General features: G+C 41.1%; 1 protein-coding gene across 1 annotated transcript in view; it reads right to left on the bottom strand.

The window, feature by feature from the left end:
* Nucleotides 1-1,967: 1,967 nt before the first annotated feature.
* TMEM241 (transmembrane protein 241) overlaps nucleotides 1,968-27,268 on the bottom strand; it is a 208,670-nt gene continuing 183,369 nt past the window's right edge. Inside the window, exons 17-18 of the mRNA XM_072604385.1 lie at nucleotides 21,642-21,716; nucleotides 1,968-18,115 (exon numbers count right to left, since the gene is read on the bottom strand). Coding sequence (XP_072460486.1) covers nucleotides 18,061-18,115; nucleotides 21,642-21,716 — 130 coding nt within the window. The 3' untranslated portion in view covers nucleotides 1,968-18,060. The remainder of the gene's footprint in view (nucleotides 18,116-21,641; nucleotides 21,717-27,268) is intronic.

The following is a 27,268-nucleotide window of genomic DNA, read 5'->3' on the forward strand; positions in this document are numbered from 1 at the left end:
AATCTCCTTCCACTAATGTGGATGGGCAGCTTGTCCATATTTTAGACCAGGGGTGGGGAACCTGCAGCCTAGAGAACACATGTGACCTTCTAGGTCCTCAAGTGCAGCCCTTTGACTGAATCCAAACTTCACTGAACAAATCCCCTTAATAAAAGGATTTGTTCTGTAAAACTTAGACTTGGTCAAAAGGGCACATCTGAACTTTAGAATTTTAGAGAATGCTCAGACAATGAGAGATCAGCTGAATTAACCCCAGTCACACAATTGTATATGTCAGAGTTAGAACTTGAAGCCAAGGCTTCTTGACTCCAAGGTCAGGATGCTACCAAGCCTCGCTGCTTCTCATAAGTAATGAATTTATCATTTATTGTTATGCATTCTAGTGATACGAGGCATATCTCACTATGTTCTGGCCAGGAATTAACTCGTCAATCCCATGATCATTTATTTTCAATATCAGAACGAACTGAAATATTTATTTATTCCATTTGATAGTTAATAAAAGGAAATTTACTTAGCCATATGGAGAAAAGAATGGATATGCATCAAGTGTGCCTCTAGCAGATTCAGCTAATGAAGCTTACTTACCTGCCTCTGAGCATTCTGATCACCACTGCTTATATGCTAAGAACCTGGAGCTCCAACTGGCTGTTTTGGGATTGGAATTTGAACCACTCTCCTGGCTGCTGTCTCTTAAAGGAGAAAGGATAGCCCAAGCTTCCACCCACTGACTTGACTTCTTTTTGCCAAATGCTAGTTACACAAAGACCATCATAAATAATGAATAGTGAGTAAACTCATTTATCCAAGCAAACAGCAGATAGAAATCAGAGAAGTTCTATAGATGAGAATATGCTGGACAATACACAAGAATGAATGATTGGATTTGGAAACCAGCAAGTGATGTTAATAGTTTGAGCCTGAGAAAATCACGTCTTAGGGATGTTTATTTAGCTTTCAATTCTTTTTTAAGGAAAAATTAGCCTAGCTTACATAAGTGTAGACCAGATTAGGCTACTGATCCAATTACACCCTATTATCAATCAATCAATAGATCGATATGTGTATATATGTTTGTATGTATATGTATATGTGTATACATGTGTATATACACATATACATATATATATAACCTACTATGTGCCAGGCATTATACTATTGATGCAAAGGCAAAAGAGAAAAGAAATAATTTCTGCTCTCAAGGAAGCTTGCTTATATTGTTATATCAGCTTGTAAGACTACAAGGGTCATAAGGACAGAACATACCCTGAGACCCAGTTCTCATCTAAATATTATATTTTCCCCAGCCTAGAACAATGTTCTTCACAGAACAGCATTTAATCATCTCTGTTTAATTGAACTGAATTCTTGTATGGTGCTCAGAGCTAGTTTTGGAGAAAGCTACATGAATTGTTTTGATCTCCCACTGTTCCCATTCCTCTTCCCCATTTTCTGCAAAAGTGAGACTGAGGAAGAGATTATAGAAACATATTGCCCTATTTCATTTGATATCCATGGCATGGCATGTACCCACTTTTCTTCATGTGTCATAGTCCTAATGACATCTGGTCTTGAACAGTGAGATGATTCTTCTGACTTTGAGTCAGGATTCTTTGGCAATTTCCTTTGAGTGGGTCTGAATCTATGGATCCCCAGTTGCTCTCAGTCACCCATTTATCTTTATTTTGTTAGCCTTATCTTCATGTTCACAGATCTCCCAGAATCAGTGAGAAGCAGGAGTGTGCTGCCCTTTAACAATGTTGCTGACCAACATTGGTTGCTGATCAGTTGGGTAGACTCTGTTCAAAGTCCTTGAGTGAGGGGCCCCCACTTCTTTTTTTAATGTTTATTTATTTTTAGTTTTCAACATTCATTTCCACAAAATTTTGAGTTCCAAATTTTCTCCCCATCTCTCCCCTCCCCCCACCCCAAAACACCATGCATTCTGATGACCCCTTCTCCTAATCTGTCCTCCCTTCTATCACACCCCTTCCTTCCCTTATCCCCATCTTCTCTATTTTCTTGTAGGGCAAGATAGATTTCTATACCCCATTACCTGTATTTCCTATTTCCCAGTTACATGCAAGAACAATTCTCAACATTCATTCCTAAAACTTTGAGTTCCAACTTTTCTCCCTTCCTCCCTCCCCACCCATCCCCACTGTGAAGGCAAGCAATTCAATATAGGCTATATATGTGTAGCTTTGCAAAAGACTTCCATAATAGTCATTTTGTATATGACTAACTATATTTCCCTCCATCCTATCCTGCCCCCCATTAATTCTATTCTCTCTTTTGACCTTGTCCCTCCCCAAAAGTGTTTACTTCTAATTATTCCTTCCTCCCATTTTCCCTCCTTTCTATCACCCCCCCCACCTCACTTGTCCCCTTCTCTTCTACTTTCCTGTAGTGTAAGATAGATTTTTATACCACATTGAGTGTGCATGCTACTTCTTTCTTAAGCCAAATGTGATGAGAGTACGCTTTACTTTTTCCCTCTCACCTCCCCCTTTTCCCCTCCACTGAAAAAGCTTTTGCTTGCCTCTTTTATGAGTGATAGTTCGCCTCATTCAATTTCTCCCTTTCTTCTCCCAATATAGTCCTCTCTCACCCTTTAATTATATTTTTAGGTATCATTCCTTCATATTCAACTCATCCTGTGTGCGCTCTCTTGCTCTCTCTCTCTCTCTCTCTCTCTCTCTCTCTCTCTCTCTCTCTCTCTCTCTCTCTCTGTCTCTCTCTGTCTCTCTCAGAATTACAAATATAATCTTTCCATGTAGGAATGTAAACAGTTCAACTTTAGTAAGTCCCTTAGGATTTCTCTTTGCTGTTTACCTTTTCATGATTCTCTTGACTTGGGTTTGAAAGTCAAATTTTCTATTCAGCTTTGATCTTTTCATCAAGAATGCTTGAAAGACCTCTATTTCATTGAATGACCATTTTTTCCCTGAAGTATTATATTCAGTTTTGCTGGGTAGGTGATGCTTGGTTTTAATCCTAATTCATTTGACTTCTGGAATATCATATTCTAAGTCTTTCAATCCCTTAATGTAGAAGCTTCTAGATCTTGTATTATTGTGATTGTATTTCCACAATACTTGAATTCTTTCTTTCTAGCTGCTTGCAATACCTTCTCCTTGACCTGGGAACTCTGGAATTTGGCTACAATATTCCTAGGAGTTTCTCTTTTGGGATTTCTTTCAGGAGGTGATTGGTGGATTCGTTCAATATTTATTTTGCCTTCTGGTTCTAGAACATCAGGGCAATTTTCCTTGATAATTTCATGAAAGATGATGTCTAGGCTATTTTTGTGATCATGGCTTTCAGGTAGTCCCATAATTTTTTAATTGTTTCTCCTGGATCTATTTTCCAGGTCAGTTGTTTTTCCAATGAGATATTTCACACTGTCTTCAATTTTTTCATTCTTTTGGCTTTATTTTGTAATTTCTTGATTTCTCATAAAGTCATTAGCTTCCATCTGCTCCATTCTAATTTTTAAAGAACTATTTTCTTCAGAGCTTTTGAACCTCCTTTTCCATTTGGCTAATTCTACTTTTTAAAGTATTCTTCTCCCCACTGGCTTTTTGGACGTCTTTTGCCATTTGAATTAGTCTATTTTTAAGGGTGTTATTTTCCTCAGCATTTTTTGGGGTCTCCTTTAGCAGGCTATTGACTTGCTTTTCATGATTATCTACCCTTGCTCTCATTTCTCTTCCCAATTGTTCCTCCACCTGTCTTACTTGATTTTCAAAATTCTTTTTGAGCTCTTCCATGGCCTGAGACCATTGCATATTTATTTTGGAGGTTTTGGATGCAGAAGTCTTGACTTTTATGTCTTCCTCTAATGGTATGCATTGTTCTTCCTCATCAAAAGGATGGAAGAAAATAAAATACCTGTTCACCAAGAAAGTAACCTTCTATAGTCTTATTTTTTTCCCCTTTTTTGGACATTTTTCCAGTCAGTTATTTGACTTTTGAGTCCCTTGTCAAGAGGAGGGTATACTCTAGGGACCTGTAAGTTCTCAATTCCTCCAAGATGGCATAATCATGGGAGAGGAGTTTACTCCTCTACTGGCCTGCACTCTGGTCTGGGAGCTACCAGAGCTTCTCTGTCCAGGATCTGCGAGTAGAATTCCCTGCCCAGAGCTTCCACCAGCTCCACCACATCAGCACTCTTCCTCACCCCAGGACCATCACTCAGGGCTGAGATCCAAATCAGTGGCTCAATTCCCCCAGGGTCTTTAGGCCTAGGGCTCCAAAAATGGATGCTACCACTGCAGTGGCTGCTGCTGGTGGAGCTAGACCGCATTCCTGTATCACCCAAGTGAAAGAGCTTTCTCACTGGCCTTTGAAGCTGTCTTTGGCATTTGTGGGTTGAGCAAAATGGGAACCATAAGGGATTTCATCCCCTGAGGCATGCTCCAGTCCTGTCTGTGCTGTGCAGCCACAGCTGGGCTGCACTCCATTCCATGCCCAGTGCAACAGACCTTTCCCGTTGACCTTCCAGGCTGTCTTGGGCTGGAAATCTCTTTCACTCTGTCATTTTATGGCTTCTGCTATTCTAGAATTTGTTTAGAGTCATTTTTTTACAGGTATTTTATGGGCTATGAGGGAGAGCTTTTACAGGTCCATCATTCTATTCCACCATCTTGACTCTGCCCCCCAGGGCCCCCACTTCTTATTGAAGTAGCCCATTTCATCTTTGTTCAATTCCAAATGTTAGGAAGTGCCTTTTTTACATCAATCCCAAACCTGTCTCTCCTCAACATCCACCCAACACTACCAGTTATAAAATAAGGACAATAGTATCTACCTCACAAGGTTACTGGGAGTATCAAATGGTCTAAAATATATACAAAGCATTTTGCAAACCTTAAAATGCCATATAAATGCAAATATAACCTGAATTTCAAGAATGGGGAAACCCATTTTGAATAAGACTCTTCTAAATGATAGAAAGAATGATGATTTACCACTCATGCCAACCCAAGGGTTGGAATTAGTTCAAGAGCTTTGGAGAAAAGAAACATTCTCCATTCCTTCTTTGAGAGAAATAAACACAGCTCCAGAGAGTCTCCTTGGAGAAGAAACTTTAGAAATGGCAAGCATGTAGCAGAGGCCAGTATTTCAGCATGTTCATTATTTCCAGTTTCCTTCCCTAAAGACTCAGACCTCAGATGATATGGAGGCCTCCCTCTGTTGAGTGATATCTCAGCTTGCTCCCATTTAAGAGCTCATTCACCCTTGTGTATTGTCCAGCATATTCTCATCTAAAGACTTTCTCTGACTTTTATCTGCTGTTTGCTTGGATAAATGAGTTTACTCACTATTCATTATTTGTGATGATCTTTTGTGTAACTAGCATTTGACAGAAAGAAGTCAAATCTGTGGGTGGAAGCTTGAGTTACCCTTTCTCCCTTAAGAAATAGCAGCCAGGGGAGTGGTTTAAGAATCTAGAAATTGTGCCCCAGATCATAAACATGGGAGAAGAAAGTACAGAATATAAATGTAATTCTATTCTGGTATCCCCTCTCAGAGATTGGAAAGGTCACCTTCACAGTTCCTCCTGTTCCTTTCCAGTCAGGAACTGAAGTCTCTTTTGGATAGGGATGGATTTTCTTTGTCCATGCTTCTCAATCTAATCACATTTAGACAACATATAAATATTGACATTTTAAATGGATAGTATACACTTTATGCTGTTATCATTTAGTCATGTCCTAAATTTTTTTATGGGGTTTTCTTGGCAAAGATATTGGAGTAATTTGCCATTTCCTTTTCCAGAATCCCCATTTGAGGAAACTGAGGCAAACAAGGTTTAAATAACTTGCCCAGGGTTACATAGCTGGTAAGTATCTGAGACTGGATTTGAACTCAGGTCTTCCTGACTCCAGACCCAGAGCTCTCTCCACTGTGCTACTTAGCTGCCTGTGGGTAAGGCCTTCTAGCCTTGTGGGTTTCCCCCTGGTACAACCTCCTATGGCCCATGAATTTCAATTATACCTTGTATCTTTGATGCACATATTCTCTTCTCATTGTTTATATACATGCATGCTATTTGTACACATCAATGATCTCTGATAGTAGGGACAGTCTCTTACTCATCTATCTCCCTCACTGCCTCGAACAAGCCTTTGTGCATGGTAAGTAATTAAATCATGTTTGGTTGTTGTCATTGTGGTTGTGTTCATCCTTTTTTGCCGAAGAAGACCATGCCATCAGAGAAATGATGACAGGACTTGCATTTGACTTTGTTTTGAGTGAGGGAGGACTGTGCAGGTCACCAGCCTCACTTCTCCTTCTGAGCTATCTGGGTCCAGTGACCAGATATTCATCAGGACAAAAACTGAATGAATGGGTGGATTCTCACGACTTTGTGGAATACTCTCTGCTGGCCCCAATCACGACACCTTGCACACACTTGAATGATTTAAGGACTTACTTAGGATTTCTTCCATAAGGGTATCTATTGGGAAAGGAATTTATAATTTTCATATTAATCGATATTATATGTGTAACGAATATACTAATTAATTTAGTTTTGTCAAGAGTTGCCTCTCTGGCTGGGGAGTTCTGACTCACAATGCAGCAGATTAGTCAAAATTCTGACAATGCTCACAATCACTGGATTTTCACTGAAGCAAATCCAAGATTGCAGAACCTGTTCCTGTCACAGAACTCTGATTCTGTACTTTAGGGGAGGTGGTCACAACCTCCAAAGACTTGACTCCAGAATTGTTGTTTTGTGGGAAAACACTAAATGATTGTTTGTAATTCACCTTCCTCACTCCTTCTCCAGTTGTGATTTAAATATATAACCTGAGCTTTTACTTCAGTTAAGAGAACATTCCTCACTCTGAAAGCGATTCAACTACCTAATTACTGGTACTCCCATCTCTAGGCCAACTTTGCATGACTCCAAGCATTCTCAGGTTAGAAACTGGCACAGTAAAAATCATCCTAACGATACGTGGAAAGAGTGGTGACTCTGCTGCCAAAGACCCTGTGCTCAACTCCTGCTCTGACTTTTGGACCTATGCCTTAAATTTAACCTCCCTGGGCCTCCGTTTCCTCTTCTGTATAAGAGGGTCAGATGAGATGATCTCTAAGTTCCCTTACATATCTAAATCTATAATTTGATGATCCTATGTTCCCACCCTTAGTACTGCCTACACATCTTCAGTAAGCTGGGCAGATAGTTTTCAAGAGTTGTGTTGATGAATTTCATCACCCTGAAGCCTGAAAGGCTATACTGACTTTGAAGTCAGAGGACCTGGGTTCAAATTACCCCTCTGTTGCTAACTATGTGTGTGACTATGTGGATAAGTCATTTAACCCAAATTAACTCTCCATTTTCTATCAGCAGCTCTGCTTGGTTTCGACTTCATGGAATATCATGCCTCCTCTAGAATAAGTTGATCACCTGAAATCGCATCCCCCTGCAGAGGGACACAGTGTTTGACACTTAAAACTTCCCTCTGTTGCCTCTTCCCTCTGACTGGAGGGTTGGAGGGTGGAACAGTAAACCTGTCTCAAAACCTTCCTTTACTGAGGGCTCTGAACTTTCAGAACTTGCCAGGTAACTCCCCTTTATGGAACATGGTTTCTCCCATTCATTTTAATTCTTCTATGCAACATGACTAATGTGAAAATGTGGTTCATAAGAATGTATGTGTAGAACCCACATAAAATTGCATGGGGAGGAAGGGGGAGAAAAAAATCTAAGACTTATAGAAGTGATTGTAGAAAACTGAAAACAAATAAGATAATTTAAAAAAAACTGCACAGAACATCATGTTCCTAGGATGGCGCCCATGGCGGGCTCCCTCCCTGTGTTATCTTCACCCATTAGATTATAAGCTCCTCCATGGTAGGAACTATATTTCTTTCTTTTTTGTATTCCTATCACTTTGCCCAGTGCCAAGCTCATAGTAGGCACTTAATAAATGTTGATTGAATTGAACTGACTGGATCCTTTTGAGGCCTATTTCCTTATTTCTAAAATGAAGGGAGTGGACTAGACCACCTCTACTGTCCTTTGCAAATCCATGATGCTATGATTCCTATTATCTGTAAAATTTAAGGTAACTTAAGCAACTGGGGCCTTAGTTTCCTCATCTGTAAAATGAGGGGACTGGATTATATATTATATGGCTTCTAAGGTCACCTATGTCAGTTCTACATCTGTGAACCTATGATCCAATGGGCTGACCTTAGCTAGGTTAGCCCTTGGTTGGGCAGTCAAACAGGGTTATCATCGAGGACACTCCCATTTGGTAAGTCCTGCAAGAGTTGGTGCCTTACTGGTCCTGCCTCCCAGAAGCTCAGATCAGCCTCATGCCCTGAAGAACGGGTAGGGGATGACTCTGGAAGAGACTTTGCACATAGTAGGTGTCTAATGTTTGTTGAATTGAATAAAGAGAGCTAAGTTGCTGTTAGGCCCATCACCATTAAAGAGATTTCACATCTAGAGACTTGGGAAATGATTTCTGGATAAGAGATAAAGTGTGAGGCCAAGCAACTGACAAATCTACTTACCTTTCTTCTGCCAATGAGAGAAAAGCTGATCATCCCTCACCCCAATCTGAGGCTAGTTTGTTTTGACAAACAGCCTCAGAAAGAGGGAGTTGCTGCTGACACACCACCTCTAAACCTTATCTGAAGAATGCCTGACACTAGCCTCTGAAGGAAGTTATAAAAATGTGCTTATGCTGCTGGTCTGTCTTGATAAGATTTCCAAATTGGAGCCCAAGTTAGAAAAAAAAAATACACAACAACAGCTTTGATTCCTCTGCTTTTGGCCCCAGATGAACCCAGACCCATTTCTAGGCGGCTGCGATAAAATGGGGGGTGTCAGCTTCTCTTGTTCACTGGTAGGTGTCAGGCCTACCCTTTGTGGTCACCAACAAAGGGTAAAAGGGGAGAAGAGGAATCCATATGCTCTTGTAGTGACTTTTAAAGCTCCCATGTTGGGGAACATGCTAACTTCATCAAGCCCCTTGCCTGGAAGACCTCTCTGTACATGATGCTACCATTAATTTTTTTTCCAAGATAAACGATTATCAGGAAGTAAGTCCCAGACAGAAGCATAGATCACAGAATGACTCCCAATTGCTAAACATTGAGGAAGGAAGACAGAGACAGAATCCACAGAGATAGAGACAGAAACTGAGGAAGTAGAGGAGGAAAGGAATATGCATTTATTTAAACAGCTTTTTAAGTATTAAAACAAGCCCTCTCTGAATTCCTGTTAAGACAAGATCTCGGTTTGGGAATGATAAGTAGGGCTATTGTCTTTGCTTATTTCTGATGTCTGAGCCACAGGACTGTGCTGATAATTGTTTAACAACCAGCTCTCTGGGGAAAACTGTGCTTGTGACATACTTTTAAGTTTAATCTGGATAGAACATTTCCACCATCACTTTCTTAAGCCTAGTAATCAACAAAACAATAAATCAAGTCCTGACTTGGATCATTTGCTAATTTCTGAGGTGCAACAGTGCACACTTAAAATTTAACAATTGGCTTCCATGAGCTGGCGCAAGCTGGCTCCAGCACATCCCTACAGAACCTCTCAATAACTCAAAACTAGAAATGGTCACAGAATTCTGAAAGACTAACCAGAGAGAGGGAAGCTAAGTGGCACAGTGGACAGTCGAGAAGACTCCTCTTCATGTGTCCAAATTTGGCCTCAGACACTTATTATCTGTGTGATCTCAGGCAAATCATGTAACCCTGTTTGCCTCAGTTTCCACATCTGTAAAATGAGCTGGAGAAGGAAATGGCAAACTACTCCAGTATCCAGTATCCAGAAAACCCCAAAAGGGGTCACGAAGAGTTAGAGACGATTGAAAAAACTCAACAACAGCTAGGTACAAGGATTTATATCAAGGAGCAGGTGGAATGTCAGAGCTGGAGAAGATCACAGAGATCATTAAGTTCAGTCTCCTCATTCAGTAGACTGAGACCCGTAGATGGGAAGTGATTTAACTAAAGTCATGTATCCCTTCAGTATCACATCTGGGACTAAAACCTAAAATCTCTGACTCCCAGGGCTGGGTACCTCCCACTGTACACTCTGAATCTCGAAGTCAGAAGGATACTAAGAGGTCATTTAGCTGTTCTCCCACCTAATTCCAGAATGCTGTCTACAGATGAGAAAACTGAGGCAAGCAGAGGTTAAGTGACTCACCCAAGGTCACTTAGTGAGGAAGTGTCTGAGGCCAGATTTGAATTCAGGTCTTCTAGGCCAAGAGTACCTGGCTTAATAAATGTTTATTGAATTGAATTAAACTGAATCTGATGGGTCACCTAGCTGTCCCCTGAGTAAATTCTTAATAAATGTGTGTGATTAACAAGTCATTGCATTTATGGTGTGATGATACAGGAGAAATAGTACTGCTCTTGAAGACAATAGACCTGAGTTCAAGTCCCAGTTCTAACACTTTCCAGACAACCATGGACAGATGACTTAACCTCTCTGAATTTCATTTGTAAAATCAGATTAATAATAATGGTACTACTTCCTCACCAAGTAATGAGGAAAATTCTTTGTCAACCTTCCATATTCCATAAATATGATTTATCATCATGGATGGCTCAAATTGTTAAAAATATATCCTACGGAGCCAAAAATCTTTCTCCCTGGAAACTTTACCCTCTTGGGCCTCGTTCTGCACTATGCAGCTACATGTAACAAACAACCTTTCAAATCTCTGAAGGCATTTTTCAAGTTTCCTTTTCATATTCTCCCCAAATTTTCTCCACCTTCTAGCTTCCTTATTTATGTTCATAAAAACCATCTGGCCAGTCACCCACGTTCAAAACTTCACACTGTCATCTTCGATAGTTCCCCCTCCATTGTATCTTACACCCAAAAGTCCTCACGTACCATTGGTTTCTACCACTGGAAGAGCTTGCGTTTGTCCTTCATTTTCAAAGAGGACCATGACATCAGGTAACAATGACATGACTTGCCATTGTCTTTGATTTGAGTGAGGGAGGGCTGTGCAAAGTCACCATCCTCACTTTCTCCTCCACAGCCATCTGGGTTCAGTGGCCAGATATTCATCAGAATGACTGGAGATGGCCCAGGATGCAATGGGAGACCCTGGCCCTTTTAGGCTAAGCCCTTTTCAGGTTCTTGCTTTGAGCTATGTACGCTACATCACCATCCCAACACATACACAATAGAAAGTAAGTTCCTTGAGATAAGGGGCTCTTTCATTTATGTCTTTGTATCCTCACTGCCTGAGTGCCTAGCATATCCATCTCCACCTGTTGAAATTATATGTGTCCTTTGAGGTTCATCTTAGATGTAACCATAATATATTTTCCTCATTTCCATCCATCAGAAATACTCTATTCTCTCTCAGAGAAATCATGGTACTTCCCTTGTATATCTCTTCTCCTGTTATTACAACTCTACTTTGGCTATAGTTATAGTTACTTGAATGGTCTCGCCTCCCCTGTTAGTTGTAAATTCCTCAAGGTCAGGGATCCTATCTTGTCTCAACCAGTCAATACTGTACGCAGTAAGCCCTTAATGCATATTTGGTGGATCAGGAATGACAGGTTTCCAGACTTGCCTTTGGGGATTGCCTTCAGGACCAGTTTATGAGCCACACACAACAATTAGTTTCAGAATCACATAGTTATAGTCATTTTTGACTAAACATGGCAGTACTCAGCTGAATTAACTAACCAATTTAACTTGACTTAGTCCCAATGGATTTTTGGCCATTTCTAAAAATCACACCCATCTTCAAGGACTGAAATTTCCACCAGTAAAAAGACTGTTCAGGATATGCACGGGAGGTATTTATTGAAGCAATGGCAATATTATTGGATTATACATGTACCCTTGCAAGGTGACTTGAAATGGATAACACTCATTTAGGTACATGAGTTGTAGTACTTTTTTTTGGACTTGTGATTTCATTGGCAAAGGGAATTCCTTCTACTAATGCAGGTCTACATCTTCTCCGTGACTTAAAGTCTTCAAGAGTTCCCTGAGGCCTCAAAAGGTTAAATGACTTGTCTACAGTCCCATAGCTAGTATATATTAGGTTCAGGATTTGAACCCAGGTCTTCCTGACACTATAAGCCAAGCTATTTGCTTTTTTGTTTTCAGTTCACATGAATTTACATTCATGGTTCACATTTCTGGTGAACCCAAGCCTCATTCCCACTTCTACTTAAATGGTATAATGCCTGGCCCTTAATAAGTACTTAATAAATGTTTGATCAAATAAAAAGAATGATTGGTGGCCCATGATCTTCTGGTCAATAGAAAGGACCCTGACTTAAAAGACAGTTATCTTTAAAAGTCTCAATAAACCATTTGAAAAGCAGCCTGAATGGAATGTTGGTCTTAGGGATTCTGTAACCTCTTGGGAGGGGCTTAACAAATCACCACTAAGTCTTAGCCTTCTGATTATTGACTCCTTAGGTTCCTCATTTCCATCCTGGAAAGATCACTCAGGATGATATTGTGATGTTGTCCTTGAGAAAATAAAAATTTGGAGAGACTCATTTAATAGCATTTAATTCAGCAAATCAATTAAGTCCCTTCCTTATGCCAACGACTATTACTTGGTACCAGGACACAATCAGTCTATATATCAGTCTCTATCTTCGTGGCACTTACAGTCTAGGTTTAAGGAAAAGGCTACATATTAAAGACATGTGCATGGAGGACAAATTTCCTTGTGAGAAGGAGATAATGTAACCCTAGTCCTGTTTTCGCATAGAGTTATTTCAGCTTTCTCCTAGGCAAAGGCAATCAGCCCTCACCACAGAGAGTAAAGATGCATTCTAGGCATTAGAATTGTGTAAAACTCTACCAACTGAAGAAAACAAATCTTCTCTCCCTCAACTGGTGCAAATAAAGGCAGTCAATAAAGCAACACCTGCTTCATGCCTAATATTGGGCTAGGTGCTATTAGGAATAGAGAAAGGGGATTATATGTGGTTTCTGCCCTCCAAAAGCTTACAACCTTATTAAGGCTACACAGTTATCCCTTTTACATCTTGACTGTACCCATCATGATTTTAATATATCACAGGTTGGCATAAGAAATTAAATGGGAATTTGGGGTAAGTTTTGCAGAAGTTGCAGATGACACAGAAGTTTAGAAACTCAGAAATGTATAAAATATATGTATGGTATTATATAATATCAACATATTTTATCTTTTAGTACTGTAAACACCTTTAAAAGAAAAAGAAAAAAATCAAACTTTTTCTCTGGTAGGAGGGCCAAAAATTGTACGCAGATTTTCCAGATCTAGGGGGAAGGGCACCACATCCTCAACACCCCCAAATGTGGAAGGGATAACTATACACATGAAATAAGATATAATAGAATATTTGCCTGCAACTTTCTGCAGATGTTAGCACCAGTGCTCTTTGAGAGACTAACCTGCAGTATCAGGAAAGGATAAGAAAGTCGAAAGCAAACAGTTGTGCTGTGGCTAATGGCTGCCTGGTGTGTCCTCCCCATGAAAGACTAGGAAGGACAAATGAAGTTCAGCCCATGCCCTACCAGGGTGAGTCAAAGATAGTGCAACTGAGCTCTGTCCCCAGATGGGTTGTGTGTGTGTGTGCGCGCACGCGCACGTGTTTTCAGATTTTTAAAAGATGAAATGTTCACTAGTGTGGAGGATTGAAGAGGGATGAACAGAGCAGAAGCAATGGGGTGAGGGGGTGGGGGGCTGGGGAGTGGTCCGGAGAGAGAGAGGAGAAGGGAACGCTTGAGGCGAGGGATTCCAAAGTCCCAGTGTATTACATCTCTATTTCATAGCTCCCTGTGTCTGCTATTAATAGCTATGTCCCACATGTGTTCACTTGAAGTTATTTGGAATATAGAACTTAATTGTTCCCCTGCTGGCAAACACAGCTAAGCCAACCACAGCGCTGGCCAAAATTTTTTTCTATCTGAATGCACAGGCCTCGTTTGCCTCTTGTCTGCTCCCTAGTGACTGTTGGCCAGAAGCAGAAGGTCAGAGAGTCTGGGCTTTGGTCTCCAGGTACTCCAGAAAGGAGTGACAGGACAAAGGTTCTGCCTCTCTAATTCGACCAGGGATAGAATTTCAAAGGCAATTGAAAAGAGTGGAAAAAAAGGGAAAAGAGGCTGAGCCCTGGAAGAAGTTCATCAGAAGAGAAGGTGAGAGAATCAGTCTGGGTTCTTCCAGTTCCTGCTCTGACACCAAGTATATGGTCTGGAGTAGTCTCTTTGCTTCTTTTTGCCTCAGTTTCTTTCTCTGAAAAAATAAGAGGGCTTAACTAGGTATCCTCTAAGATCCCTGCTGGCTCTGACATTCCATGATTCTATATTCAACTACCCAAGCCACTGTTATTCTGAGGTCAAAGGCAGGAATTTCTTTTTAAATGCCCTTATATTTGTCTCTAGGTTTTTTTTTTTTACCTCAGTTTTTCTCAGTTTTGTTGTCAGGGCCCTAGGCCAATACTTTATTATTAATTCCCCTAGTCCTAAACTGAGAAAGTGGACCACAAATGACCCTCATAACTCAATTTATTATAAGTTAGATACTTTTAAATACAGTTTTAAAGTATTTAAAGCCTCCACTGGGGTACCATATCCTTTCTGAAAAGTTCTGACCTTGCCTCTGACCTTGAGCCAGCCTCTTTTTCACCAATCTCTTGATTCCTCTGGGCCTAGCCCTGGACACACCCTCCTGCTCATCCTATCCCTCAGTCATGATAGACTTCCCCTCTTCACCCAGCTTGAATGAATGATTGAATAGCATTTACTTATTATCTGCTAAGCACTGGGGATACAAACAGAAAATCGGAGACAGTCAAAAGCTCATATTCTAATAGGAAGGCACAATACTTCTAAGAGGTTCCAGCTGTAAATCAGATGGACAGGCCCCATGCTCCTTTGGATAAAGAAGATGATGATGCATCTTTTTCAGCGTCACTTCCACTGACAAAATCACATCCCTTTTTGACGTTGAAGCATTTGGCAGTGTCAAGGACTTCGGTGTTGAAAACTTTCTTTCCTGGATCTTCAGTGGCCTGGGCTGCTGAAAAGGCAGGGGAGAGGAGGAAAAGCTGCGGTACCTGCAGAAGTTGCCACATCTAATTTAGATTCCATTGGGGCTGCTCCCCTGCATCATGGCTGGAGGTGCCAGGCTGGACTGCAGGGGGAGAAGTCTTCCCAGAGTCCTTGGGCTTACTATCTGGAAGTGGCAATCAATCAGCAATTGATATACTGGGTGCCTGCCAGGCAAAGAAAGACATAAATGTGGTATTCTCTCAAGAAGCTCACATTCAGGCGGGGCAGAAAATATACAAAGAACTATGTATATACAAGATATACACAGAGTTGTTGAGTCATTTCAGTCACATCTGACTCTTTGTGACTCCTTTTGAGGTTTTCTTGGTAAAGACACTGGAGCTGTTTGACATCTCCAGCTCAATTTACAGATGAGCAAACTGAGGCAAACAGGGCTAAGTGACTTGCGCAGAAAACTCATCTTCTTGAGTTCAAAACTAGCCTCAGACACTACGTGTGTGATTCCGAGCCTGTCACTTAATCCACTGAACCACCTAGCTGCCTCACATACAGAGCAGATGGAAGGTAATGTCAAAGGAAGGAGCCGGGCATCGCTGAAAGGAAAGGGGACCAGGAAATGCCTCTAGTAGCAGGTGGGACTTGAGCTGATTCTTGAAGAAAGCCAGAGAAGACAGGCAGGAGACAGAAGTGATGTTCCATTGAGGGGTTCTAGAATGCGATTAAGAGGAAACTGTAGACTATTAGAGTTAGACAGGACCTGAGAAGTTATCTAGTCCACATCTCTGCACACACACACACACACACACACACACACACACAGAGCAAACTGAGGCGTTCCAAGGCAGGGTTTTTAAAAAATTATTATTTGTTTTTAGCTTTTCAAAAAACTTTTTTTATAATTTTGAGTTCTAAATCCTCTCCTTCTAGGACAGGAGTTCTTAATCTCTTCTATGTCACAGACCTCTGACTGGTGAAACCTATGGATCCCTTCCCAGAATAGTGTTTATAAATGCATAAAATAAAATAGAGGATTGCAAAGGAAACCACTTGTATTGAAATAGTTATCAAAATAGTTTTAAAAATAAGTTCATGGACCACCAAGTTGAAAACCCCTAGTTTAGAGGCTCAGGCACTAGAATGGGGGGATGGAGTCCAGGGATCTGTGACTGCTGTTCTCTAGCAGTCTCCCCACTTCTCCCTGCCTCAGGGTCCCTCCTTGAGGAAATACATTTGATTATATCAGCCTTCTCCCTATTTCAGAGTGGGCGAGTGAGGATTAATGGTCCCCTTTGGGCCTTTACTGCAGTCCCATTGGCCTGTGCCAGTGGAGAGAGGCACATAGATGACTCAACTTTACCTTTAGGCCTTAATGATTATTTTAATGAGTTTTTTTGAGTCTGAAACTGGGGAAGCTAGGAGAAGTGGCAGAGGACTCCTGAGGGCACTCCCGAGATGATCCTCAGATGAAACTGGACTAAAGGTTTATTGTTAGTGTTTGTTTTACTGAGGACAGGATCGACATGGGCCAGGCCTTGGAAAATCAGCTCACAGCAGGAGTAAAGGTTCTCTCATTTCAGCTGGGAGGAGAGGACAGCTTCAGCATTTCAGGCTTCCTAAAGCAAGCAAGGCCGGTGCCAAGGTCCAGGCTGGGATTAGCATTTCACCCTGGGCTGCTGCCCGGGGCCAGCAGGGAGCTGGTTGAGCCCCTGGCCAGGGCAGATCTTACTATGGTTACTCATCTTCTGAGTAGGGCCCTGGGGAATTTGGTTCCAGGCCACTCCAAGGCCCCAGAGGGGGAGAGTGCCAGAGGTCAGTTGGTCAGTTAACAAGTATTTATTAAGCCCTTACTATGTGCCAGGCACCATGCTAAGTAAAAACAAGGGATACAAAGAAAGGCAAAAATCCTGGTCCCTGCATTCAAGGAGCCCAGGGTCATGAAAGTCCCAGCTTATACAAACTCAAAGCCTTCTACCACCTGCCTTTCTAGCCTTATCTTTTCAAAATAATAACAAATAAACGAAACCTGCCTTTAAAAAGTCAGGTAAAGAGAACAAAGCACTGGATTTGGCATCAGAAAACTTCATGTTCAAACCTCACCTCTATTCTTGTCTATATTTGTAACCCTAGGTAAATCACTTCACTTCCCCATCCTCAGTTTCCTCTGCTGTAAAAGGAGGGCGTTAAGCCCAATGGCCCCAGAGCTACATTACAACTCAAGACCAATGATCCAATAATAACTCATGTTTCTATAATGCTCTGAAGTTTACAAGACACTTTCCTCACAATATCCCTAGAGCTAACATCCTATGATCCCCTCGGAGTCTTTTATAATCTGAGTCTTTTACAGAAGAGGAAAACAAAACATGTACCCTGAGTCATACAAGTAGTTAGAGACAAAGGCAGAAGTGCAGGTAGCTGCTGGGCACTTCAGGCTCCTACCCCTTCAGGATCCTACACATATACAAATCTTCTACAGGCACTGTGTACCTGACAAGGACTTGGGGGTAGAGGGGTGTAAGGAGTGAAAGAGACGAGGGTCACAGTGAAGGTCTGCTTAGGTCACTACTTCTCCGGACCCAGACAAGACATTCTCTCTTGTATTTGCCCAGACCCTATCAACTAGAACAGAACTCTAGGGTCCTGAACCAACACACCTGACTCTATGTCTTTCAGAGAGAAGAAACAGAGGAGTCCCCTTGCAGGGCCCAAGTTCTGCTGATAAAGGTCAGGAATGACCTTATTAAATAGGCCTGTTCCAAGTAACTGGGTAGGCTAAGCAGCCTCACCTTTTATTCTAGCTTTCCCTGGAATGAATGGGTGTTGTCTCAGTCAAACTGAGACACCTTAAACACCTTAGCTTAAAAAGGCCAAGGCCTCCCACTGCATCCATGGCTACCTCCAGTCATCCAGATCTTTATGTTGCCACTGGACCCAGATGGCTTCAGAAGAGAAAGTGAGGTTGGTGATCTTGCACAGCCCTGACTCACTTAAACCCAATTCACGTGCAAGCCATGGCATCACCTCCCTGATGGCATGGTCCTCTTCGAGAAGGAAGGACACACAACAACAACCCTGGAATGAAAAGAAGAGATCACAATAATTAATTTATTAATATCATTACCATTTATTAAAATTAATCAGTAATTTTGTAATTAATCATTAATAATAGCATTTATATAGCACCTACTACATGTCAGGCACTGTGCTAAGTGCTTTTCACAAATATCATCTCATTTAATCCTCATCACAAACTTGGGAGGTGGGTACTATCATTATTATTATCCCTATTTTACAACAGAGGAAACTGAGGCAAACAAGGTCACACAGCTAGAAAGTATCTGGGGACAGATTTGAATTCAGGTCTTCCTGATTCAAGACCCAGTGTTCTATCCACTTCACTGTGTAGCTGCCTCTAAGTGACGTCAAAAAAGTATTCAATGCAACAATCATTTCTTAAGCTCTATATATGTATATATATGGAGAGACACACACATATATGCACACATATGCATACACACATACATGTATACACACATACACACACCTATACATATATGCACACATACACACATGTGTATGCACAATATATTTATATGTATTCACACATGCATGTATGTGTGCACACATGTACATGTGCACATGTATACTTGCATATATATGTACATGCATGTACATATATGTATGCGGATATGTGCACATATACGTACATACATATACACACAACACCATAACAGGCTACAGAGGATTACAAAGATGAAAAATAGGTCAGCAGATAACAGATCTAGAGCAAGAAGGGACTTCCAAGGCCATCTATCATAAAACCACCTTATTTTCTAGATGAGCAAACCAAGGTCTATCAAAGTGATTTGCACAAAGACATGTCTGCATGGGGCATATCTGAACCTCTCTCTACAGAGTAGTGGTCCTATTACTGTACCATGTTACCTGCTATCAAGTCACAGCTTCTCCAAATTCAATGAGAAAAGGATGAATGGTTGATAAGTGTACCCCCCCCCAAAGTGTGCTACAACGTAGCTGTGAGCCATAGGGTGACTAAAGAAAACTTGAGGAAATTTCTCTAAGCCAGAGGAATTAAGGAGAGCTTTCTACAGAGGAAGTTGCAGGTGAGCAGGGCCTTGAAGAAAGGGGGTTTTGACAGGGGGCTAGGAGGAGGCATGCATTCCGGGTATAGGGCACAGCCTGACAGTGGAAAAGGACAAAAAACCAGTAAGAAGTTCAGCTTGGCCAGAACATAGCATGCATGAAGTGAAGTAAGGTAAAATACGGCTGGACACGTAAGTTGAAATCAGATTGAAGACAGCATTAAATGCCAGGCTGAGGAATTTTTTATTTTATCCTATATGTAATAACGAGTCACTGAGGTTTTTTGAGCAGGAAGGTGATGTAGTCAGACCTGAACATTAGAATAACAAATTTGTCCATTCTGTGAAGGACAGGTGGAAGAGAAGAAAGGAGACAGAGCATTTAGGAATTTAATTTACTTTAATATTTTAATTTATCTAAATTTTTATTTTAAAATTATTAAATCAAATTATTTATTATTTTTGTTAAATTATTAGTAATTTATATTAATTATTAATGCAATATTAATAGCTAATTAAATAATTACTTTGATTTAATTTAAAAATCAAAATACTAAAATTTACTTTAATAAAGTAAGAGGTGACCAAGTCAAAATGAAGGTGACAAGAGCCTAATCACATGAGTGAAAAGGAGACAGATTTGAGAAATACTGTGGAGGTAGGACCAACAAATCTTGGCAGTCAACTAGAGGTGGGGAGTTCAAGTCAAGAGAGTGTCAAGCGCAGGAGACTGAAGGGATGGTAGTGCCATCAAGGAAAATAGGGAGGAACGGACGGGAGGTGTGGATTGATGGTTTCATTTTAAGACATGTTGAATTTGAGGTGCCAAAGAAACATCCAAGTGATATCCAAGGGAAGGACTGAAAACCAGAGTAAAGTCTGAGGATGGAATAATTGGGGAGTTTTCTGTATAGAAGTAATAACTAAAGACATGCATGAGTTTTTGTTTTTAAGGAGAGAAAAGGTAAGTGTAGAAAAAGAAGATGGCCAAGGGAATGTCCTTGGGCATCTACTTGTTTGTTTTCTGTTTCTGAAGAGTTGGACAATGACATCATGGGGTGATGTCTTGACTTGTGCATGAATTGTTAAGTAAGGTAGAGTCGCACAAATCGTCAGCTTCACTCTCTCTTCCAAAATCATTAAAGTCTAATAGCAAGACAAGAGTCAAGATGACTAGTAATGGCCCAGAATGCAGTGGATGTCCTTAGCATCTCTGCTATCTAACCAAGATCTAAATGCTCCACAGCACTTGCTGCAGTCACGTTCATGGCTATTGGAACAAATTGTTTTCATTTGCCCATTCTGCTATAGGAAGTCTTCGCATCCCCCTAGTTCATCAATAGGTTTGAGGCCTGTTGGTTACTCTCAACCTGGTTTGGCCTATCTGCCAAGATGGGATTACTGAGGGTGTAGCCACTGCACAGATTCTTGAAGCCATAGGTGAGAGTTGGGTGACAGGTGGACACCAAAGGTTGATGAACAGCCTAGAAAAGGGCATCCATAAGGAGGAAGATGTACCCAGGAGACACTGAAAAGGAGTGACCAGGCAAGAAGGAGAATCAGAAGAGAGCAGTGTTTCAGAAGACAAGGGGGCAAACAGGGGTGGGTCAACAATGGCAAATGCTACTGAAATGTCAAGAGATTGAGGACTGAGAAAAAGATCTTGGATGTGTCAAAATAAAAAGGCAGTGGTTACTTTGGAATAAGTTTCAGTTGAGTGGTGGGTACAAAAACCAGACTAAAGGGGTTGAGGACTGAGGGAGTAGGGTGTGAATATAGGTGATTCTTTTGAAGAGTTACGTCAGGAAGGATGATACCTTGAAGAAATAGCAGGATCAACAGGAAAGTTTGTTTGTTCATTTTGGGAAGGGGAGATATGTTTGGATAGGACCTACTATCCAAGGAGGGGAGTAAAGGCCAATAGAGATGAAGATGAAGTAAATGAAGGCAAAAAAGGGAGAGGAAGAGGAGGAGGAGGAAGGAAAGAGAATAAAAATGACTAAGGATATGAGAGTTTGAGAGCTGATCATGTTTGTGCCCAATTTTAGGCTTTATTCAACGTTAGCAGAGGACTGGTGCTGAATAAATAAAATCTTACTATGAAATATTACAAAAAATTCCTTTCCATAAATGATATATTTCTATAATTAATATGTATTTCTATAAATGACGTACACAATAAATATCATTTATATAGCCCTCTATGGTTTACGAAGCACAAATATTGCTACTGCCATCTTACAGTTGAGGAAACTGGCGCTCAGAGTTGGCTTTCCTCTCTGGCCTGTTTATAGACACAGGCCTGGTAAGTGCTAGAAATGGGACTTGAAATCAAGTCTTCTGACTCAGCGTCCAGTGCTTGTTCCACCACATGCTGTTGCCAGAGAGTGTGCATTTTTTAAAAACTCTCTGTTCACGTCTCTGTAGAGAAAGATCAATATTCATGCTTTCTTATGTTAGCCAGAAGATCAAATAAAGGGAGAACCTTCACTTACCTGGTGCAGTAATTAATGGACCAGTGTGCTGCTCTTTTCCTTGCATGTTCCTTTGCTTTCTGAATGTCCTGGGTCCTTACAAATGAAGATGGACAGATGAAGAAACCATGGCTAGTGTTTTACATCACTTTGTTTTGTTATTTTTAGAGGTGATAGCAGTAAGTCCTTCCCACGATGATCCCAGGTGCCCCAGCCTGATTTGAGGACAAAGGAAATTAAGTGGCAGCAGCTATGATGCCTGAGAGGGAAGCCAGAAATTATGGAAAATGATTGGGAAATCTGGCCATGTTGGATAACTGAGTTTAGTTGGGGGAAAAGAGGGAGGCATGAATGTCATTTTGGTCTTTAAGAACCCAGACCATTCCCTCTTAAACAGAACGTATCCTTTTGTGAGCAGTGGAGGCACTATTCCCCCATTACCTATACTCCCATTCCTGAATTTTCTCTTCGTGTCAGCCATTTTTGTGGCCATTTAACCATAGCTCTCTTTTGTCATTTCCATTAATATGATCCTAGAAGATTATGGTTGGAAGAGTCCTATAAGCCTCCTCCTCTTCTAGCCTCCATTCTGACCTCACTCCCAAGGATTTCAGGTAAAACAGCCAAGTTGAGACTTGCACGGTTCTGTTTGTTTTGAGTGTTTTTACATATGTATTTATATTTATGTGTGTGTGGAGAGATGCCTTTGGATAAATGTAAAGTACAACCACATTCTCTCTTCTCCATCTTCCAACTTACGTAGACTCAATACCATGGAGGACTATGCATGCCCTCCTACATGGAGAGGGCAGGAAGGATGAGGATAATCAGACTGAAAAAAAAATGTGATTTGTGTCTTTATAACTATAATGGAAGAATAATACCCCCAAATCATATATTTTTTTCTCTATTGACAAAAAGAATTTTCTTTATTTGGATCAATAAAATGAAAACTAGATTGGACATAGTGCCAAGAGGTATAACTATAACTGAAATATCAACAACAAAAAGATTCACCTCAATGAATCAGTCCAAAGCCAAGAATGAACAATGGAAATTAACAGAGCACACGCCTTGGGCACTTGGCTCCCCTCTGCATTCTGACCCAGCCCTTGAACTCAAGATATCAGTTAAAGATTGAAGACTGTCCAGAGAAATGATTAAAGCTGAAATAAAGGAGCAGCGGCTCCTTTCAGCCATCCATCTCAGAATTCACCTTCGATTTTAGGATCATAGACTTAGAACTGGAACAAACCTTAAGTCATCTAGTCTAATCTCCTCATTCTACAGATGAAGAAACTGAGAGCAAAGGTCACATAAGTAGTAAGTACAGAGTTAGAATTTCAACCCTGGGCCTTTGGCTCTAAAGCCAACCCCATGAGACCCTGGAACATCATTAACAAGAGTGGCTCACAGTCTCTTTTTCCTGGGGATTTTTAAGAAAAGTTTAAATACATCACTGGGATCCTTTGAGATCAGTACTGATTGGAGACAACTGGGATGGACTAAGGGACATTTTATGGTACTACCCAGCCCTCTGAATATCTGAATACTTAAACAACACTCGAAGATGCAGGAAATACGACACCATGTTAGCAAGCCACATTTTCTGCAAGAGAAAAAGAACAGGCCCAGCTGAACAGTCTGAGTTGAGTGAGGTCCATCGATGCATCCCAGCTTGGGGGAGAGGTAACAGACAACACAAAGCTGAAGACACCAAGTGAAACATAACAGCAGGATAAATCTAAATATTCTGGAAAAATTTTAAATTATTTAATAGGGACAAGGAAAATACATGAAGATAGATTGTAGGTACAAGCTTGGATCAGCACTCCTTAAAAAGAATCTTTTAAAGATTCAAACATCTTAATCATCACTGTTTGCAGCAGAACTCATCTGAAAATTTTAGAGCATAAACTTGCAGCTGGACTGGATCTCCCTGCCTCTTTTTTTTCTTTCTTTAAATAAATGAGTTAAAAGACATTTTCAAAAAACATCTGATGGTGCCAAGCACTGTCCTAGGCAAAAGGGACAAATATAAATATAAAAGTGAGACATCACTTACTCTCAAAGAGCCAACATCTTATTAGGGGGAGTGGAGGGCCTAAGATGGGGACAGGTAACACATACAGACCAGTAGCCAAGGAAGGGGTAAGGGTTAAGTGTGTAGAGAGTCAAGGGACTGCAACTGGGGACCTTCAGCAGTCACATGTTGGATAAGGAGTTAGGTGACCTTGCATCTACTCTCTGATCAGAACAGACAGGCCCCACAGCAGTTCCAAAGCTACGTGAATTGACTTCCCTGGGGAGGTCACCATGAGTCCCAAGGTTCTGCTGCTCCAGGTAAGAAGGTGGTGGTAGAATGGACAGTGGATAGGATGCTTATTTAGAAACAAGGAAATACTATTCAGCCAGTATCTTCCGTGAAAGTGCAGGGCTTCTTTAGAACAGGATGGTACATGGCTAAGCTGAGCTTCCAGCCCCCAACAATGGCCTCTGTGACTTGGTAACATCCTTCAAGGATCCAGTTTCTCTTCCGTGCTATAAAAGGCCAAAGCTCTGTAAATTAGGGGGATGTAGTATGACCTTCACAAAAGCAATTGTAAACAGAAATTTTTTTTTTGGAGCCAAATCTTGATGATTTCTTCAACACCTTCCTTGCGGATCCGAATCCCATGTAAATCTTATTTTCTATAATTCTGGTTTTATTTCTGTAAGAGCCTCTTATATAGGGTTATAACATTTCCAATCTAATCCTTAATCTAGCATGGAAAAACCAAAACCTGTTTTCTTGTTAAGTGATTCAAAACCTCCTCTGGGATGCCACTGAATTAACTAATTTGAAGGCTTTGGGGAATGCAAGTTGTTTGGGTTTTTGATGTTTTGGGCAGGAAAGGGAAGTATCTTTTATTGTCCAGGACATCCATCAGTGATTATAAAACTAGCTCCCTTTGGTGATAATTTAGTGTTAGCTTAAGTTTTCAATTTGCAGGAGATGGAACTGTGTGCAGAATTAAGAAGACAAATAAATGCAACACACACTTGATGAGAGTTCAGATTGATCTGGGAGAGGGAAAGAAAAGCAAAGACTATGACAAGAAACGAAGCCTTTGAGTCCACAACAGAAGACTTGGGCTGCCTTGCTGATTTCTAGCATGGTTCAGCATGGCCATTCAATTTCTCACAAATCAACTCCTTCCCAAGAAATTCTCTCCAGATGCTGCATACAGGTGTGAATTCTGTAATTCTTTGTCAGGCTGGACAGGAGAATCTAGGACAGGGAATTCCCAGAAGAGACCATGAACATACAAAATAAACCCAGGGCCCTCTGCCATACATTGTGAGGTAGTGTCGGAGGATGGGAAAGGTAAGACTCAAGAAAGGGCATTTAGCATAAAATTAGTTGGTTTAGTATAAAAATGAACCCTATACTTTCAAAAAGGTCTGGGAAAATCCCAGGGAAGATTCTATTTCTCCTCTCTGCACAAAGGAGCTGAGGGAAATATGGGTACCAAATGACTGTGGGTGTCTCTAGTAGGATGGTGTGAGAGACACTAAAGATAGCCATGGGCAGCCACGCATAGCCCTAACACAGCATTCTTCCAGATGGTCCTAATGATAACAACATTAAGAGGGTTACCCCTCTACCATCCTTAGGAACAGATTTTGTTTGCCCTGAGGCCTGCCCTTCTTGTGAGGAAGAAGTAGCTTCCCTGCTATGGCTCCCAATCTTCTGGCTGTTTTGTGCTATCTTTTCCATCCATACAGATGTCTTGCCTTCTCCTTCAGCTGGCATGTGCAGCTTGCAGGTTTCATGTTCTTTCTCTTCTCTATGTGTTCATCCTCTCTGAGTAAACCAGCAAGGCTTCTCCAAGTCCGCCCAGTAGAAGGCTGCAAACAATGGTCAAAAGGTTAAATTTCAATCTGCTCCAAGTGACCTGTCCACAAGAGATCCCTGGCCTCTGTCCACCTAAGGCCAGTAATCACTGCCTTTTTCACAGTCATGGTTCTGGTTACCCAACTGGCCTCAGTCCATGATGCTCTGGGACCTTCAAGATTTCTTACCACCACTGAATGGACATAATGAGAATGAAAAGAGTAGGGACAGTCTTTATGTATACGCTATTTAAACATATTCCTTATATAAGAACAACCAGATGGTCTCAGGGATCACAGAAATTCCTTTGTCTTCCCCACCACTGTTACTTGGCATTTTACCCCCTTCTTCCTTATCCTGCTTCAGGTGCTGCTACTTAGGATCATATTCTCTGTCCCTGTCCTTCCCCCAGCCCACTTTCACCCTACTCTCATATACCAAGCAACTGACCCTTCTGAGAGAGAAGGGAGAGGTAAATGTGTCCTGGTCTTCATAACCAACATCCTAGCCCTGGCTGATCTCATCCATCCATCCCTTTATCCTTCCTTCCCTTCTCCAGACTCCCCCTACTACAACTCCAGTTCCAGTGACAAAAAACAAACAAAACCATTCCTGTGTTGGCTTTTCCCTGAAAATAAAAGACTCTTATATTACCTAGGTAGGCCGGTAGCACTGAGGATAGAGAGCTGGATCTGGAGTCAGAAAGACATTAGTTCAAATACAGACTCAGACACTTACTCGTTGTAGTACCCTGAGCAAGTCAATTAACCTCTCAGCGTTAGTTTCCTCCTCTGTAAAGTGGGGGTGTAAAGCACCCATCTCAAGGTCAAGGATCAAATGAAATAAGACATGTAAAGAACTTTGCAAATCTTAAAGCACTATACAAATGTTAATTATTAATATTGTTGCTTTAGTCCTTTGGGGGGGTATGGGGAAGGTAAAGGAATTGGGTTGTACTGGTTGTACCAGAGTTAAGAAGTCCAAGGGACTCACTGCCTTCCTATTGCCAGTCCCTGATGACAATGGAACATGACAAACTTAGAAGTCTGTCTACACAGGAGTAAGTGGTTTGGTATAAATACCATTTTCTTCATTTTTACATGAAAATGGCTGGGCGTGATGGCACATGTTGACAATCTCTGCTACTTTGGGGAGTCACTTGAGCTTGGGAATTGTGAACTACAGTGGGTTAAGGCGATCCAGTGTCCTACTGAAGTCTGGCACCAACAGAGCACGTCTCCAGGGATGGAGACATCAGACTGCAGCAGCAAATTGGCCCAGGTCAGAAACAGAGCATGTCAAGGCTCCCAAGTCAATAAGTAACGGCCATGAGTGGCCCCTGGACAAGATATGGAGACACAGTCTCAAAAAAAAAAATCCATGAAAATGCAATAATTTAATGGTACCTTCTATATTAATGGCTTAAACTCCACTTTTAGGAGGGCAAGGAGAATGATATGGTAGTTAAAAGTGAAAAACGTTGGCCAGAAAAGTAAACATAATATTAAAAGATATTAAGAGAGGCAAAATTCCAGAATAAGGGAGGTAATATTTCCTCTGTACTCTGCCTAAGTCCCAAATATATATATTATTCATAATTTTTACAATTTTCAGCATAAGAATGAATAAAGCTACTGAGTTAATATCACATCTTCTTCTGCTCCCCCTAACCATATCCCCTTCCTTTCTAGTCAATATGGTAAGTTTATAGGTAGCCAGTATATGGGGCAATAGGAAGAAGGAAGATGTAAAGGAGAACCTGCAAGTTACA

The sequence above is a fragment of the Notamacropus eugenii genome, chromosome 4, assembly GCF_028372415.1.
Source record: "Notamacropus eugenii isolate mMacEug1 chromosome 4, mMacEug1.pri_v2, whole genome shotgun sequence".
Classification (NCBI taxonomy): Eukaryota; Metazoa; Chordata; class Mammalia; order Diprotodontia; family Macropodidae; genus Notamacropus; species Notamacropus eugenii.